The 19979-nt window shown below is 35.1% G+C and overlaps 2 protein-coding genes and 1 non-coding gene across 3 annotated transcripts in view; 1 reads left to right on the forward strand and 2 right to left on the reverse strand.

The window, feature by feature from the left end:
* Flo2 (flotillin-2) overlaps positions 1-19979 on the reverse strand; it is a 374194-nt gene that overhangs the window by 353895 nt on the left and 320 nt on the right. The gene's annotated exons all lie outside the window — the stretch shown is intronic.
* Positions 1227-19723, forward strand: LOC143193774 (glucose dehydrogenase [FAD, quinone]). Its single transcript, XM_076400151.1, has 9 exons — positions 1227-1600; positions 4260-4490; positions 7877-8064; positions 11636-11782; positions 14394-14563; positions 14615-14799; positions 16288-16595; positions 18329-18545; positions 19187-19723. Exons 1-9 carry the CDS (start codon positions 1444-1446, stop codon positions 19468-19470), a joined length of 1887 nt encoding a protein of 628 aa, XP_076256266.1. The 5' UTR covers positions 1227-1443; the 3' UTR covers positions 19471-19723.
* TRNAL-UAA (transfer RNA leucine (anticodon UAA)) lies at positions 19522-19605 on the reverse strand. Its single transcript has one exon. It is a non-coding gene; the product is annotated as a tRNA-Leu (tRNA).

Below are 19979 nucleotides of genomic sequence, written 5' to 3' on the forward strand. Positions count from 1 at the left end.
ATTTAATCGGCGCCCACAAAAATTAAAACATAATCAAACTAAGATTTTTAACACAAAAATAACACTTTAAAATAAAATAGGTTCCTAATAATTGTTGTAACAATTAAATAAAAATAAACCAAAACCTTATTTAACCTCTCTAGTACACGTATTTTAGATTGTACTATATACACACAATTTAGATCAGTACCTAAACCTATTTATCTATTTCTTATTCTTTAACTACTATCTTATCTACTACTAATTCTTAGTGAGTTCCTTATTTATTTTTCGAAGTCGGTTCGATTTTTCGAATGGAACCAGCGATCTCACTTAAACATTACACCATAGAAGCAGTTGTCTACAATATTTCTACGAGGTCTTATCACAAGTCACATCAATTCACAATTGATGGAAATATCTGAAGGTCTCGGTATAAGTAATCAGTCATGTTAGTATCTCGGTACACCTGCAATAATTCTCAGGATTTTGTTCTGGTAAACTTGTATTTATATTAGCTTTCACAGAACATCCCTATAAATGAATTTCACACGTACATATAGACTTCAATACTGCAATTAACCAACACATTTTCCTATATTTTAACTCCAGTTCTTTTTCCTTTTCATTTTTAAATGTTCCATCCAGCGAAGATTCATTCCAAGATACTTAGCGCTGCTGTTATATGGAATAATATAACGTAAATATGATAAAACAAATTAAACCTGCAAAATATTGCGGCTGTATAATCAACTGTACATTAACTCCTTTGATATTATGGATTAGATTAGATGTACTGCGATGTTAAAATAAATTTTATTTGATAACATTTTTTAAATTATCTTATTGCATCAAAATTTTGTCATATGTCAAAACCCAAACTCAAATTCAACGCTGATGCGGCAACACTGCAACGCTTGACGTCATAATGTTTGACGGCGTGAGTTCACTGTTTCATTGGATAGAGAAAATGCACCAAGAAAACGAGAAAAATCAATTCAACCTTAATTTTTTCTTTTAAAATTGCTTGAACGAAATAAATACTAAAAATCAAGCCACGACAAAGCAAAACTTGTTGGATGAATACACAATTCTCAAGAAACAAAAATATAAACGCAGATCTACTCCAATAAAACTCGAATGTCAACAAATTATCTGATCGCATTATAGATACGGCCAACTCGATTCCATTAATCGCATATGCAAATAAAACAAAAGACAACGACCTCTAACGCCGGTTAATTCGCCAGTTTCCATAGAGCAGCCACAAGATAGAAGGTTTAAATATTTTTGCGCGACGTTCTACCACACTATATGATCGAAATATATCAGCTCAGTCACAGTCCGATGTCTTTCGGAGACTCGATATTTGATCGAAGCTCGAACTAGCACTCGAGTTGTAACAGTGCCAGTACTAAAAGGAAAAGTGATCTCGTTTGTGGTGAAGTGAATGGATAATTGTTGATGATGGAGCGTTGGTTACGGTTACTCGTCCTATATACGAATATCTTCTCGATATATAGCGTGGATAATGACCTATTTGATACACAAAACAAAACCAACCAAAGAGTGAATATTCATGAGCTTATTAACAGTTTGGATGTAAGAAATTTGTACCAAGGTAAGATATTTATATTACCATGTAACTGCAATATTCGATTTCCATTTATTTCTTCAATATTTGTTTATATTATATACCGCTACCGCTATTTATACCGCTACTAATAATGAAAGATATATTGGGGTATATTAAGCTAGAATGTTTAAAAAATGGACTTCTTAGACCTTTAAAACTAAAAGCCTCGAAAGGAATATTTAGAACTTCAATAATTTCAAAAATAAACTTAATATCCTAAATTATTTATTGCTAATTTTAAGATTCTGATTACACAAATATACAAGGTTTTGGATCTGAGAATCGGAGGTTATTTATAAGGTACATTCTGCGGCTGAATCCAAAACGAAAATTGATTGTAGTTTTTGAAACATTCATTAAGTTACAAAAATATATATTTTTAAGAAAAAAATTTAACCGACTTCAAAAAATATATAAGGAACTCTAAAATACTAAAGTAATTAAAATAATATTGTACATAGATAAACAGGTTTAGGTAGGTATTAAGCTAAATTGTATGTATATAGTAGAATATAAAATTTATGAATGAATGTAGTTAAATAAGGTTTTTGTTTATTCTTAATTAGTTATTACAACAATTATTATATACATACTCTATTTTAATTTTTTTTTTCTGTGTTAAAAATCTAAATTTTATTATTTTTTAATACAATTTAATGTGGGCTTCGAAGCACGGCATTAAGCCTACCTACTGGTGAGTGAACAACTTAGAAATCATCCCAGAAGACATCCGGTATTAACCAGCCTGGTTACTGGCGTGACTAGGATCATTTTCCTTGTCGGATTTTCCACTCATGCCTAGGACAATCACAAATATTAAACAATCACAAACATAAATTTAAGATCATGCTCCAGCAGGACCCGAACCCGCGACTATCCCAACAGTAACAGCAGTTGTATACAATATTTCTACCTCATAAATTCTATAGTTTATGCTTAAAAAACAAACTGAATGAATATTGCAGTATACGACTTCCAATTTTCTGTCACATAAGCTCAGCAATAACATTATACAAAATCTGATTATTATAGATAAAAAATATGTGAAAACAGTGTACGTTCCTTTGAAATTTGAGTCCAAATTGTGGCCTAGATGGGTGCCACACCAATTGAATGACAGACAATTGGAAAGGCACAAAATCGTCTGGGAAATGCTGCTTCACACATGACCGAAACTCATTTCTGCATCGAATAGTGACGGGTGATGAAAAGTGGATTTATTTTGAAAACCCTAAGTACAAAAAATTATGGTTATCACCTGGCGAAACCGGTCGATCGCTCTATGTTTGGTAACAATAATGGCGTGGTGTATTACGAACTATTGAAACCTGGTAAAATAGTTAATAGTGATCGCTACCGAAAACAAATAATCAATATGAACCATGCATTGATCGTAAAACATCCAGTGTAGACTTGAAGATATGGTAAAGTCATTTTATAGCAGGATTACGTGCCGCCTCATACATCCAAAACGGACAAGAAACGCTGAAAGCACTTGGGTGGAATATACTATCACACCTGCCGCACTCTCCAACCCTTACCCCAACTTGTCGCATCAATAGGATACCCGCTTGCCGAGCAGTACTTCGCCAATTTCGAAGAAGGTAGAATATGGCTTTGCTCAAAGAGCAAACAGTCTTTTTGAGAAGGAAAATTTCCTAAAAGATGGCGAAGCTGTATAAAATCAAATGGCCAATACCTTGTATATATAAATTTTTCCATTTTCTTCAAAACTATGTAGGTTTTTTCCAAAAAAAAACGATAATGACTTTCCGGTACACCTGGTACATCCATAATCTGTTCTTATTCTAACCAGCTACCATCGCAGCGGTGGGAGAGTCATACTCCTTAACCTTAGACCTTTAAGAGTAAAACCTTAAAAATTAAAAAGCGATAGGATCGAATATCGATCCAATTTTTTACATAATTTCTTCATTATAAAACTGCCAGCCCGTATATAATAGATCGTAAGAAAACAGATGAAACAACGTTAAAAAGTACCACCAATGATGACTATGAGCCAAATTATAACTGACATTTTCAGTCAGAAATAATTGATAATACAGGCACAAGTTTATTTTATCTGTATCATTGTTATAAAGTAAAGCGAAAGAATTGTTGTGTATCTATTACTTTTTTAATTTAGATTTTGTTAGGAAATAAGTTTTTTCTATTGTGTATTGTTCGTTATGTAAAGCACATAACTAGTAATTATCACACTCTAATAACTGAAAACCATTAATTAAATGAATCAGTGTAAACATTAATTATGCTATTTAATATATTGTCTAAATTAACTGTCTAAAGTGAGTGAGCGTCTAGAGTGAAGTGAATCCACATTGTTTCTGCATACAAAAAAATCTTTGTTAAATTATTAAGTATTAGGACGTACTCTGATTACTTTTTCATCTTTTTTTAATTAATTATACCTTACATTAGAAAATCCACGTCAATGTCCCAATTAATTTCAAAATAGTTTTTGTTATTCGAAATATTCGCACAGCCAAATATCGTTGGCACATATGCATTCCGCGCAAAATTTGATGATTTCCATATATTTATGCGGTACCACCTTATTTTTATTACAATTCAGTCCGACCCTAATATGTCCTCGTTAAAATTCTTCGTCCGAATATGATTACAGATGAGCCACCAACAAAAGAAGAAACGTTTGACTTCATAGTGGTGGGTTCTGGATCAGCGGGTGCCGTGGTCGCCAACCGACTGTCGGAGAACCCGGACTGGAACGTCCTCCTGTTGGAAGTTGGCGACGTTGCCACGCCCTTCACGGAAATCCCGGTGATATCGGCTGTTTTCCAGTATACCAAACTGGACTGGGGTTACACAGCCGAAAGAGAGGAGGGATATTGTTGGGGTAAGTTAAAAAATTGAGTCAACCATATCATTGAATGGTTCGAAGTAGAAGTAGATGGGCGAAGGGTAGATTTTTCATCAAATTTTGGTAATGATAATTGTAAGATAGCTTCGCGATTATTCGTAATTCGTTGTAAATTTGACTGGATATTTAGGTACAGCCATAAGAGTTTGATGAGTTGAAGAGTTTGCAAAAGCCTTCTATGTGACACATTGTTAGTCATTAGAACTAAATTTAGAAGATGTTTTACTAAAAGAACTTTAGGTGTGGTTTCATATGGTCTTTAAGCATTGTTTATTGACGAGAAAACGCCTTTTGAAAAACATAATCAAGCCTTAACAATTCCCTAAGGGAAGTAGGACGAAAATCTGATCACTCAAAAATGTGAGTTCTGTCAAAAAAACACAAAATAATTTGAAAAACAGTTAAAACATATGCTGACGATACAGCAGTTTTACCGTCACATGAAGATCCAATATCAGCCACAAGAAACATCCAACTTCATCTAACAAAGTCGAATTGTGGTTGACAACGTGGCGTATCGAAGCAAATGAGACAAAATCTACCCATGTGACATTCGCCCTTTGTAGAAGAACATGCCCGTCAGTAAAATTGAATAATCATGAACTTCCGCAAGCAGTCAACGTTAAATATCTGGGAATTCATTTCGATCGACGTTTGACATAGAGAAAACATATAGATACAAAACGCAAACAACTTGGGCTTAAACTAAACCCAATGTACTGGCTGATCATCATTAGATAACAAGGTTTTGCTGTATAAGTCAATACCTATGCGATAAAGTTATAGCAATAAAGTGTTGCGAGTCATCGTTGATGCCCCATATTACGTGTCCAACAAACTGATTCAGCGCTATATCCCCTCAGAACCCATAACCAGTGTGATTCGGAGTATTAGTGCGAAGTACTCTGAAAGACTCTTAGTGCATCCGAATGCACTCGCCAAACAGCAAAATGTGCGCGATGACAGTGAAGCGCGTAAGCTCAAACGCAAACTGCCATACGAACTGGTTAATAGACATATAGAGTGAGATTTAATAATCTCTAGAATAAGCTAGAATTAGAAGTTTTTAGAATAAGTAAGGATAGACCTTAAAATAAGTTAGAATAGTTGTACAGTAGATCACCTGCTAAAGTGATCTACTACATGTCAGGATAGTTATATTATATTATATAACTAAAATCATATAATAATACTTATTACACATGGGCAGATTGTTGACGTTCTAGGATATTAATAAAAAAACAGTTAAAAACGTATAGTGATGTTATAGGTAATATCGGATCGATATCGATTGGACATAAAGATACAATGACTCCAAAAGACTTAAGGTACTTAAGAGAAAAGTTTCTTAGCACTTAAAATAAAATATGTTCGTTTTCTTATAGCAAAATTAAAATTTAATCCCAATAAAACTCAAAAATATAAATTAATGATAAAATTATAAAAACAAAGCACTCTAGGAATGTTAAAAAATAAAGCTATGACAATGAAACAATAAACCGATAAACCATATGTGCATGACCAACAAATGTAGCAGAGAAATAGAAAGAGACATACGCTGATATGACAAGAAAAATAAAACAATGTGGGAGTGTAAGTAAGCAGAGCTTGTGTTGTGTAACGATCCGAGAGATATTGCAAACATACCTGAGATGAAGACAGCAATCATCACAAAAATTAATTTTACTTAATGGATTTGTAAAAATGCATTTGCTTTCGTATTTAGGCCGAGACTGATAATATATCTCGGGAAAAACAGCCACAATATATAGAAATCAGCCATGAAGTTGAACACATATATCAGTCATTTTGTTCTGTGAGAACTTCGCTAAGTTCTGAATATATCAATGCATTCTTCGTTTTATCAGCATTGGTAACATCATCCATAACTGTTTATTAACTGTCACATAATATCGGTAAGCCTTTTTGTTTGATATATTTTGAGATATTATTGTCCGATATTTTTCGATATTTAAAAAACCATTTTAAGAGCCTTTTGATTATTTTTAATAACCCTTTAAAATTGGTACTTAATTTTAAATGATTATTCCGACATATCAGTTTTGAGCTATCTGAGTAGCGCTTCACTTGTTATGAAGATACCAAAAAATGGATATATACCCTCAAAATATATACATCGTTCTCTTGCTATCGATGGACAATGCTTTAAATGAAATATATTGTACCGATTTGTTCTTTAAGATTAAGACAGCAAAGCTTCAAATAAACAAAATCCTTTAAAATTTATTTATACGCCTAATAATACTGAACATAGTCAAAAATAACTCATATATTCGGAATCCTTGTAGTGTCGTTCAAATTATTACATAAAAAATATTTGTACCTATTACACAAAATTAACCTCGACATATCTTTGCCATTTGTATACTATGTATAAATTTTATTCCGAACACATCTCAAAGAAAAAATATTGGTTCTGTCTTAATTAGCACGCCACTATAACTACATAAGTAACTAATTAAAAATGCAGTAAACATCATTAAGAATATTATTTAAGACCATACATTCGTATAAAGATTTCTATGATTAGCTAAAAATAAACATTGGGTATGCGAAAAATATATGCATTCCAGTGCGTAGAAGACACTATTTAACAACTTACATAATAAGTTTAGGAAGAAGTAATTTTAGTTTGTTCTTCGTGTTTTTCAAAGCAAATTTATTCACATTAATTTCAAACACTAATCAGTGGTACATATGCTGTTTTGATTTTGACCTGCTGTTTTGATCTTTTGCTATATTTTTGAAAAGAAAACATCATTACGTCACTAGAGAACCTGTGATTCGAGACCCGATACTAAACCAAGTGATTAGGCACAATCATGTTCGAACGTTCTTCTCTTACATTTCTAATTTTCGCAGTCTTCTGTTCTTTTTTAAAAATGCTTTACAATAACATTAATGACAACTCACTGTAGCTGTTTCTGTAACAATTTACTGAAACTGTAACTGTATAACTGATGCTTTCATGAAACGCGGATTACTTTTTCCCACAATTAATACACTCTAGCAACCTTGAGGCATGTCGAATTTTACATAGTGGAATAACGGATTACAAGATACCCAGATATATAATCCCAGATGTCGAACGCGGGCGGGGTGCCAGCAGCGCCAACTAGAACACGATAACGAATAGCTGGCAACCCCGAGACGTTTATCTGGGAGATAATTGCAGGGTCGCCTCGTCTACAGGTAAACCCAGCGCCGATTCCTTTATCATGTGGGAAATACAACCCACATTTTTATATTACATCAATAAATAACGGTCACATCATGTAAACACCACTGTTTCACATTCACCGATACCCTAAAACACAATACCAATCCGTGCATGTTTTTAGGATGTCCAAATCGAAGGATGCACTGGCCTAGAGGACGTGCTCTGGGTGGGACCACGGCCTTGAACTATATGATCCACGTTCGAGGGAATCCCCTGGATTACGATAGGTGGGAGGCCATGGGCAACCCCGGCTGGGGATACAAGGACGTCTTACCGTACTTTAAAAAATTAGAAGATGCTCATATAAAGGTACACGTATAGAAATGGTTCTTCATAGAGTCTTATATCATTCAAAACAGTACTAACTAAGTAACTCTATTTTATCGCACATAAAAAAATAGTTACATTTAATCAAATGGACTAAAAATTAACAATAACTTGAAAGTTACATAATGAACGTAATAACAAATTCAAGAAGACCTTACAACTATCATCAATTTCGTGCCAGTATAACTGTAAAACTCTTTTTTATTATTTTATACATACGTCATTTAAATTTGTGATCAAAACGTCGTAATGTTGCCGCATCAACTCTGAGTTTTAGTTCAGTTCAGGCTTTGACATAGAACAAAATTCAAATCTAAATAAAATAATTGAACAAAAATGTTATCAAATATAATTTATATTAACATTATAGTACATCTAAAAGCTGCAGGTAATTATACTGCCACAATGGTTTATAGATTAGTTATCGCTATTGCTTTCAAAAATTTTGCATACGTCTGACAATCGAACGACTCTAACAAGCTCATTCGTTTACGTGTTCGAAGTAATCAGACAGCATTGTGTCTCTTTTTAACTAGAATAAAATGAGAAGAAAAATATTGTCTGATTCTAAAATGACTTTACAAAGTACGACAGACAATACATTAAACATCTTGATGACGTATATACAAAAAACTTTGAATAGATTATATACATAGAAAAAAGTATAGAAACATGAGTTAAGCTGGAAATAACAGATCTGTAATAGAATATTCCTTAGAATTTAAATAAAAAGAGCTGAGGTTTTTCTGATACAACAAAAAAAGGATTACGGCTAAAAAATCATTATTATCAAAGATTATTTTGTTTTTGGTCCTTTAGATAAATAAAAATGATATTAAACAATAAGCAAAACAAACAATAATAGAAGTTAAAATATGTATATTTTATATAGGACTAGCGACCCGCCCCGGCTTCGCACGGGTGCAATTTTGATACTAAATTAAATACACTACAGAAAAAACATGAACGTTGTATATAAAAACATAGCGGCCCGCTCCGACTTTGCACGGGCATAAAATATATATGCCTATGTCACTCAATGAAAACATGATTAAAATCGATCCAGTATTTTTGGTTCATTCATTACTGCCCTTGGCCTGCACGCATTAAATTTGGAGTAAAACAATTCCTCTTCCCCTATACTTACTATGAAGATTTCCTGCTATCTTTGGAATATCTAAATTCATACAATTTTTATTACATTACACATTTTTAAACGCAAATTTTAAATTTGTAATATCTCCGAAAATATTTGTTTAATTTACATGCTGTAAGGAACCATATTGATCTATATTAATTGCACACTGTATTTACGGTACTTAATTCGATAAGGATTAATGCCGTATTGCTTAAAATAGCTTCGTAAATAAGCCATTTTCTCACGTAAAAAGTAAACAATAAAAATGGTTAATGTGGGTTATCCCTAAAAGATAAACATATACCATCGCGGACTTTTTTGTAGACCTTTTTATGGTGTACAATACTGTAGTACATTAATTTGATCTAACTCGTAGGGTTAGGCAGCGTTTTTGCTAATTACTAAATAAGCCTAAAAAAATAGGTTAATTTACGAAATCACGTTAGAAACCTCTAAAATTAGCAATGTTGCCTTAGTATATTATGCATGTATTATACATATAAACCTTCCTCTTGAATCACTCTATCTATTGAAAAAAACCGCATCAAAATCCGTTGCGTAGTTTTAAAGATTTAAGCGCACATAGGGATATAGGGACAGAAAAGGCGACTTTGTTTTATACTATGTAGTGATAGTGAAGTCCTTCATTGGCCGTCGTATTTACCGCACCATTCCCTCTTTGATTAGTCCTTGTTGGATGAGTTGCACGTTCATCTTTATTAGGTACTTGCATGTGTTCTGATCAGCTATATCCATTAAAGAAAATGCGATGTATAAATATAAACGAGTGTCAAACAACTTGACCTAACTATCACATTCCATGGTTTTGACAATTCCTTACAACATCGCCGTTTCATTGCAAAGAAAAGAAGAACTTTAGGTGGCTTATTGTGACAGGCGAATAAAAGTAGATCTACTACGACAATCCCAAACGCAAAATGTCGTGGGTTAGTCGAGAAGAACCATCTCATATCGAAGCGGAATATTCATGACCATAAAGTCTTGAGGTGCCATATGCATCGGATCATCCAGGAGGTAGTATATTAGTATGTCTACCAAAGTCAATTAAACAAACTGGATGACATAAGCTCGATTACACGTTACAAGAGTTGTCTTCCTTTTCTAAAGGCGGTACATTCTTTTCGAAGCCCATCGGTCGTACAGTCGATCAAGTGAAAACAACAAATAAATCTAGAATATTTATATTTTGTGGTACATTAATAATTCTATAGGAATAATAATTAAATAGTTATGTTATTCTTGGTGGTTTAACATACATGGGTTTTAAAATATGGAAGAACAAAGGTAAGAGCAGAACGGAAGGTAAAATTTTTAAAAGTTATAAAATCCAAACAGCATCAATTTTGTTTATAGTGGGAATGTTAGCTGTCAAGAAGAAGAAATTAGACAGGATTTTGCTAGGACGCAAGAATTATGATACAAAAGTAGACCTGTATCAAATGAATAAAATACAAAACTATCAACGACACCCTAATGATATAATGACAAACAAGGAAAAGAGAACGCATTTTTATACAAGAGTATAGGTAAATAAATTATTGTTTTGTAAAAATGGAGATTTCTTTCAGCTCAAAAGTACGATCATCCATTCATTTTAGGCTACTAAATATAAAACATGTTAACCGAAAGCTCGAGGTAGTCAATTCATTAATGGGGTTTGTAGATCAAGAATAGTAGCAAAAATTGCTGCAGGGATCATAGTTAATCACATTTCGAGATTTTTAGGACAATTTCACTGCTTTTTTGCTTTTCTGCATTTGATCTAAACGATTTTGGTCTTGTTTATGATAATGTTTATGTATATGGTTCTTGGAGTTCATGTTAATTGTTCAAGTATGTAAAATAATTTAAATTTGGTATTTTTATAAAAATAGAAGGGCTGGACATATAGTAATTATATTTTTATTACTTCATTTTATAATTCATTCCATAATCGTTTTAATAAAATGTTATTTCAAAAATTTTCCAATGTTTACTTCCCTCCTCATAGATAGTTTCAACATCAATTCACACAACATTAACAGAAATTTGTGGATGATGAGTAAGTAAATGAAAGAAAATAAATCCGGAGATCTTTGTTAAGTAATATATGCTATAAAACATGGCTTCACTAGCACACGGTTACGAAATACTGAAGAAATACGAAAGTAAAAGAAAGATGGGAAAAAGTTATAGAAAATGATAGAAAATATTTCGATTATACCAATTTTTCTCAATAAATGTCATTTTAAAGTTAAAAATCGTTCGGAATACATGCAAGCACCTAATATTTGGATATCCGGAAAATTTTCGACAGCCTCAGGGCACATTTCCACTACATGTGAACATAAACCAACCTTGAATTCCGAGAGAAAAGCTCAAAACCTCACTTTTTACACCAATACATCACCGTAGATCCAAGACAAAGGGTATCGCAACAAAGGAGGCTACATGACCGTAAGCGACATCCCCTACAGAACAGAAGCCGCTCGTGTATTTGTTGAAGCCGCCCAGCAAGCAGGCCATCCCTATGTCGACTACAACGGAAAAACGCAACTAGGAGTAAAACTGCTTAAACAAACCAAGTGTGTCGGTAACTAATGTCCGGTTTTTGTACTTATTATAGTTAAAATGTATTTATTCAAAGCGTTGCCTATTTGACTTTATGCCGGCTCGGTGGAGCAGTCGTAAAGGCGACCGGATGGTCCTCCTACTGTTGCGATAGTCGCGGGTTCGAATCCTGCTGGGGCATGGTCGTAAATTTATGTTTGTGATGATGTTGTCAGTCAGGCCTGTAACCAAGCTGGGTAAGACCAGATGTCTTCTGGAATGATTTCTAAAATTGGTCATTCACCAGTCGGTAGGCTTAATGCCGAGGACCGTGGTTCAGAGCCCACGTTAAACTGTAGGTCCAGTCACTAAAAAATCCAAGAGGTTGACGTGACTAAAAACAATATAACATTTAGCATTTGTTTGATTCTATATATTTTCCCCATCTATCAGGCGATTTAAGAATATCATTCCAAAAGAAGAGTTTCTGTTTCGAGCAAAACTATTCTTCGAGTCATTTTTTAACTTCTTCCAAATCGGTGAAATGCTGCCCTACAAGCGCAAGCCTCATCGATGTAAAAATATAATATTCGAATGGAGCCAGGTCTGGGAGTACTGCTGGTGTGATAAAACATTTCATCCAAGAGATTCCTCTTCTTTGATTGGTTTCGCTGTATGAGATAGCGCATTGTGATGCTGCAAAATCACCGTATCATATCATATCATCATATCATGTTTGGAATTTTCGAAATAAATATGTTTTTATAACCCGTCGCTATTCAGTGTGGAAATTACTTCCTTTCGTATCTTTGAGGCAGCATTTCAGTGGCGTTTTTCGACTCTCTAAACTCCTATCGTTCAATTCATGTAGCACCAATCTTCCCTTCTTTTCGATCTTTCCAATGGCTCGCAATTATTCAGAATTTGCGACTTGGCTTTCATTCAACTTTTCTGCCAATTATTTTTAAAATTATGTTGGGTCTTCATCCAGTAACTCCTACAATATCGCATCGTCAACCGCTTTTGGACAGCCAACATGTTCTTCAACATTGAAATCACCACATATGAATTGTTTTTATAGTTCTCTAGCAGAAAACGATGACTTTTTGAGGCTTTTTCTTTTGGTGTAACAAGAGTGTATTATATATAACAAAAATATATACCAGGTCAATTGAAAAGTCCCCGGCCTGACACATAGATGGCGCTACTAGAATTAAATCCATATGTTTTTAGTTAGCCCTAACCCTCAAAAGATACGTGTATAAATTTGAAGGCTGTCGGATCATTAGTTTGTGAATTATAGTATTTTCAGTGAAGTAAGTTTTGTTATTGTGAAAAAAATGGATAAGAAGGATTTTGCGTGTTGATAAAAATTACTTTTTGAAGGGAAAAAATACAGTTGAAGCAAAAAACTTGACTTTATGCCGAGTTTCCAGACTGTCCCAGCAAAAACAACCATCAAGGATTGGTATGCTAAGTTTAGACATGGTGAAATGGGCGCCGAAGACGGTGAACGCAGTGGACTCCCAAAAAAGGTTGTTACCGACGAAAACATTTTAAAAAACCCACAAAATGATTTTGAATGACCGTATATTGAAACTGAATGAAATAGCAGACACTCTAAAGATATCGTGTATCATATCACATCATATCATTCACGAATATTTGGGTATGAGAAAGCTCTGTCCAAAGTAGGTGTCGCGCGAGCTCACTTTTGACCAAAAACAACGAGTTGATGATTAGTTGAGTAGTATTTGAAAATGATCAAGCGTAATAAATCCGAGCCTTTGCGTCGACATGTGACAATGGATGAAACATGGCTCCATCATTTCACTCCGAAGTCCAATCGACAGTCATCCGAGTGGACTGCACACGATGAACCCGCTCCAAAGCGTGGGAAAACGCAACGGTCCGCTGGCAAGGTTATGGCGTCTGTATTTTGGGATGCGCATGGAATAATTTTCATTGACTACCTTGAAAAAGAAAGGACCATCAACTATTATATAGTGTTATTGAATCGTTTGAAGGACGAAATCGCCGAAAAACGGCCGTATATGAAGAAAAAGAAAGCGCTGCTTCACCAAGACAATGCAGCGTGTCAAAAATCCATGAATTAGCTTTCGAATTGCTTCCTCTCCACCGTATTGTCCAGATCTGACCCCGAGCGACTATTTCCTGATCTCAGATCTCAAAAGAATGCTCGCTGGGAAGAAATTTTCGTCGAATGAAGAGGTGATCAACAAACTAAGACCTATTTTGAAGCAAAGGACAAATCGTACTACAAAAATGGTATCGAAAAGTTGGAGGGTCGCTATAATCAGTGTATCACCCTTGAAGGGAATTATGTTGAATAAAAAAAACTAATTTTGCCAAAAAAATATCTTTTACTATGGTAGGCCGGGGACTTCTCAATTGACCTGTTATATAAATCTATAACGCTGTTATTTTGATGTTGTAATTTATGTAATTTTGAGGTTAATGTCAGTAGAGCAAAATAGTATATGTATCAAATAATAATATTACATGCTTATGAATAGTGAAATCAGTTATAAAACCCGGAAAGTAATAACCGACACACCTGGTACTATACATCGACCGAGATCAAAACCTTCCCCATTCGCAGGTATCCTACATCCAAGGCAACGTACGTAACGGGAAGAGATGCGGAGTCGAGAAGGCCTACCTAAGACCGATAAGGAACCGGAAGAACCTGAAGGTTCTGCTCAACAGCCGCGTGGTCAGAGTCCTGATCGATCCCGACACAAAAGAAGCCCGAGGCGTTGTGTTTGTCATGTAAGCGCTCGATATTACTCTGCGTCGTGATTTCAAAGTTGCAAATTTAAGGCAGCGGAAATACTACAAGATACTGGCGAAGAAGGAAGTGATTCTGTCGGCTGGCGCCTTTAACTCGCCGCAGCTGCTGATGCTGTCTGGCGTTGGGCCCGAGGACCACCTGAGGGAGTTGGGAATACCCGTCGTCCAAAACCTGCCGGTGGGACAAAAAATGTACGACCATATAACCTTCGTAGGTAAATATTTCGTATGTTGCTTAATTATAATCACTGACCTATCATTATTAAGAACATCATCATTTTAAAAAATACTACGGTTAATAGTACGGTGTTGATATAAAGGAGACGGGGACAGACATAAAATCTATATATAAAATAATAAATTAATAAATATATAAAATTAATAACACAGACAGGGGGGCTAAAAGTATAAATAAAGTATATACAATTTAAAAATAAACACAAATACAGGGTTACAAACACAACCATAACGACGTAGAGATTCTATCCAGACAGCACACAATAGCATCCATACCGAAGTGCTAATGGTTACTTGGTCAGTAACACTTAACTTAGCATAGACTAGATTCAATCTAGATCGATTTCTCGTAGAAATCCGAAGGGTCTGTCTGTATTTCCACCTGTTACGGCATTTCTACAATTTTGCAGCCCATACTCAGTCCTAACGTAGGTGAGCCGTGAGCAGTCGTTCAATTTGTGGTAGACTGAAATAGGGACATGGTGACAAAACTCATTAACTTAACGACGTTGTACCTCGTGTACATTGTACCTTGATTATTAGTTATGTGGCGACCGCTACGACCCTTTAGGCAACGACGCATTCACCTACATCAGGTTCAAAGGTTGGCAAAACCGGTGGATTGGTACCAGGCGGTTCACGGCTATAAAAGACCACCACGACGACGTCTCGCTCTCTTTTCTTTTCTCTGCCCCCTTGTAACAGCACCACTTCCACAGCGCTACCGTTCTTCCTTCACCTTAGCCTGGTATCCTGTTCATTCTCCCATCGACCACATGTATCATTCAATAACGAAATAAACAAGTATTCCTTCAAGCAGTGTTTTCAGTTCTCGTGCAAATTCTTTCCACAAAATCGTAGTGAGTGTTCGGACAAACAATCGCATCGACAGCCAGACATTCCAACCGACCAGACGAACATTCCTACAGTTACTTACCTTAATTTTAATTAATTTACCTTAATGTTACTTAATTTTTAAACATTTCTTCATAACTCTAGTTTGAACAATGATGTATAGATACAAATATACACCACTTTCTATTCTAGTCTATTCAAAGTATTTTTGACATACAAAAAAATTCTAATCTAAATAAAATAATTGAACAAAAATATTATGAACTATAATTTATTTCAACATTATAGTAAATCTAATACATATATTATCGAAGGACTTCAAACTACGATTAAGACACAGCTATAATAGTTTGTACAAAAAGGTGTGTACAAAAATGTCAAGAGTTTTACTGCTTTGCAATTTTCTATTAACTATTTTTGTAAGATTCTCCTTAATGTTATTGGTATTCATATTAAGAATTCTACAAATTTTTATAATTCTTTCCTGAACAGTTTATTTTAACGAACTTTTCAGTTTAACCATCACACTCTCCAAAATATTTTTGAAAGTTTTACAGGAATTTATATTTAAAATGGGTACAGATTTGACAAGATTATCTTTTAACGAACAGGACTGAACTTCATATCGAGGGAACCCCTGGAAACTGTCAAAGACGACGTGATGTATAACATCAGCACCTCGTTCGACTTTCTCCTCAACGGTAATGGTCCGTTCACGACGCTAGGTGGCGTTGAAGCGATTTCTTACATCCAAACCAACAACTCCAAGGAGTCGCAGCCGTACCCAGACATGGAACTGCTTTTTATCGGCGCCAGCATCGCGTCGGACAAAGGAGCATCAAACAGACAATCGTTGAGCGTCAGTAAAGAGTTATATGATGCTATCTGGAAGCCGTTAGAGAAGGAAAACGTATGGCAGGTATGAGATCAGACACATTAAACAGTTCTTTAACAGCCACGGTGGATAAGGAAGCAATTCGAAGACCAATTCATGTATTTTTGACACGGTGCATTGTCTTGGTGAAGCAACACTTTCTTTTTCTTCAAATGCAGCTGTTTTTCGGCGATTTCGTCCTTCAAATGGTCCAATAACGCTATGTAATAGTCGCTGTTGATGGTCCTTCCTTTTTCAAGGTAGTCAATGAAAATTATTCCATGCGCATCCCAAAATACAGACGCTATAACCTTGCCAGTCGACTGTTGCGTTTTCCCACGCTTTGGAGCGGATTACAGAGCTTTCTCATACCCGAATATTCGTGAATGATATGATGTACACATTCAGTTGATATCTTTAGAGTATCTGCTATTTCATTCAGTTTCAATTTACGGTCATTCATAATCATTTTGTGAATTTCTTTAATGTTTTCGTCGGTAACAACCTCTTTTGGGCGTCCACTACGTTCACCGTCTTCGGTGCTCATTTCACCACGTCTAAACTTAGCGTACCAATCCTTGATGGTTGATTTTCCTGGGACAGTGTCCGGAAACTGGGCATCAAGCCAAGCTTTTGCTTCAACTGTAATGTTTTCCTTCAAAAAGCAATATTTTATCAACACGCGAAATTCTTTTTTATCAATTTTTTTCACAATAACAAAAGTTGCTTCAGTCAAAATGCTATAATTCACAAACTAATGATCCGACAGCTGTCAAATTTATACATCTTTTGAGGGATAGGGCTAACTAAAAAACATATGGATTTAATTCTAGTAGCGCCATTTATGTGTCATGCCGAGGACTTTTCAATAGACTGTTACCTATAGGAGGATCTATCGGTATTTTATATTTAGAGTGTCTTCTGTTCTGGTGTTATCCAAAACTTGCAACACTTCGATATTATCATGAGAAAGGGGTCTCTCCTCATGTGATCTTGCGAATATCTTAATTTTCTGAGTGACAGTGGGTATCTGAATGTATCGGTGTAAGTAATCAATCCTCTAGTATCTGGGTGCCTTACTATGCTTCTTAGGACTTCCTTCTAGAAAAATCGTATTATATTTTCCAATTAACCAATACATTTCCCTATATTTAAACTCCAGTTGTTTCCTTTTCCTTTTAACATGTGGCTGCAACAAAGCTTTGTATTAAGAAATACTTTTTTATTAATCTCCTTGAAAAGTCAACAATCCGGCCGATCATATAACTATCCTGACATGTAGTAGATCGCTTCTGTCTGGTGTTTCCTTTAGATTTGTGCCACTTTTGATTACTTTGTAGACTTCTTTTAGTGTTAACAAGTTCATTCGGAATATTTTCGCATGCACTGATCCGTATAGTATTTGAATTATCAGCGAATTATTCAGTTTCTATTTGATTATTGTGTGCTCAATTTCACTCTAGGTCTATTATATTTTTAGTAGCCTCTCAGAGTGAACAATCTGTTTCCTTGCCATCTATGATATGTCGCAGGTAGATATTCCTTTTTTTAATCTTTTTCTTATATGACTTAACCTAATTTTATTTTCAGATGTTCTTTTTTTTCCTTTTTTTTCGTAGATTTCATTTTTCAACTAATTTGCCTAATTTCTTTTGGAGTACCTGATGAATCTGATACGCCATATTAACACTTAGGTCTCCGGGTGGCATCAACGAATGCACGAAATGAATTTTACCAAAAAAACACAAAACATCTAGAGCATAATCGGTTTATCTTAGGTTTACCCCATGCTGGTTCATCCGAAATCATACGGCTATCTTCGTCTGAAATCGAAAAATCCCTTCCAGTGGCCCCTGTTTTATCCCAGATACTTCACGGACCCTGGCAACGATGACATCAAGACGTTCATAGCGGCCATCAGGGAGATCCAGAGGATCAATCGGCAACCGGCTTTCCAACGCTTCAGAAGCGAACTGTACACTAAACCCATCCCAGGTAATGTTCAAAACAATTGTCACCGAAACTGTAAATTAATTTTAACGAACTTACAACACAACACAATAACGTTATTTAACAAGTCAATTGAGAAGTCCCCGGCCTGACACATAGATGGCGCTACCAGAACTAAATCCATACGTATTTAGTTAGCCAAAAACCCTCCAAAGATGCGTGTATAAATTTGACAGCTGTCGGATCATTAGTTCGTGAGTTATAACATTTTGAGTGAAGCAACTTTTGTTATTGTGAAAAAAAAATGGATAAAAAGGAATTTCGCGTGTTGATAAAATATTGCTTTTTGAAGGGAAAAAATACAGTTGAAGCAAAAACTTGGCTTAATGCCGAGTTTCCGGACACTGCCCCAGGAAAATCATCCATCAACAATTGATATGCTAAGTGACTTAAAAATGGTATCGAAAAGTTGGAGGGTCGCTATAATCAGTGAATCACCCTCGAAGGAAATTATGTTGAATAAAAAAAACTAATTTTGCCAAAAAAACGTGTTTTACTATGGCAGACCGGGGACTTTTCAATTGACCTGTTATCTCATAACAAAACGACATTTCAAAACCCCTCAAAATTAATTCACAATATTTCCACGAGATAAAACGAAGAATTTCATTTTTTTGTTTCTTCAGGTTGTGAACAACACGCGTTCAATTCAGACGCCTACTGGGAATGTGCACTACGAACCATAACGCCAACACTACACCACCAGGTGGCAACATGCAAAATGGGTCCATCGGGCGATCCTGAAGCTGTGGTGGACAACAGACTGAAAGTACACGGTATACGCCGCCTGAGAGTAGTAGACACCAGCATAATACCACTACCAATATCAGCTCACGTCAATATACCAGCCGTGATGGTAGGAGAAAAGGCTTCCGACATAATCAAAGAAGACTGGACGATGAGGCCTTGATAATAAAATTATTTAGGAACAAATATCACCAAAATTACGAAAAAAAAAGGTTGTCAGGTGTGGGGTTCGAACCCACGCTCCCTTTCGAGAACCAGAGCTTAAATCTGGCGCCTTAGACCGCTCGGCCAACCTGACTACAATCACCTCATCGAATAAAACCTTTTATTACCCACAAGAATTGTACATACAATAACAACTACAATTATGAATAATTCCTAATTCGATATTTGCATAATAAATTGACACAAACTTCAGACAAACCCTATATCATTAAAGCTATCAAATATGCCATCCCCTATCCATGATATTTTGAGAAGGGGCTAAAATGGATATGGAAAAAATCAATCAAATAAAGTGACATAACCTTAAAATAATAAAAATTAATGTTTTCCTATCAGAGCCGAGCCCATATTACGAAATTAGCCCGTAATTAATATACAACACAGGTTTACAATACTATCTTTCATGCAAATATTTTTATAAAAAAAATTATATTCTGAGCTGATCCT

The sequence above is a fragment of the Rhynchophorus ferrugineus genome, unplaced genomic scaffold (genome assembly GCF_030347505.1).
Source record: "Rhynchophorus ferrugineus isolate W39M unplaced genomic scaffold, kcgeb_rfMv2 rfM3, whole genome shotgun sequence".
In the NCBI taxonomy this organism is placed as follows: Eukaryota; Metazoa; Arthropoda; class Insecta; order Coleoptera; family Curculionidae; genus Rhynchophorus; species Rhynchophorus ferrugineus.

Coding starts and splice junctions, on each gene's coding strand:
- LOC143193774 (XM_076400151.1), top strand. CDS start 1,444: ATGATGGAGCGTTGGTTACGGTTACTCGTCCTATATACGAATATCTTC. Junction 11,783..14,393: donor ACGGAAAAACGCAACTAGGA/GTAAAACTGCTT, acceptor CCCCATTCGCAG/GTATCCTACATCCAAGGCAA. Junction 14,800..16,287: donor CGACCATATAACCTTCGTAG/GTAAATATTTCG, acceptor TTTAACGAACAG/GACTGAACTTCATATCGAGG.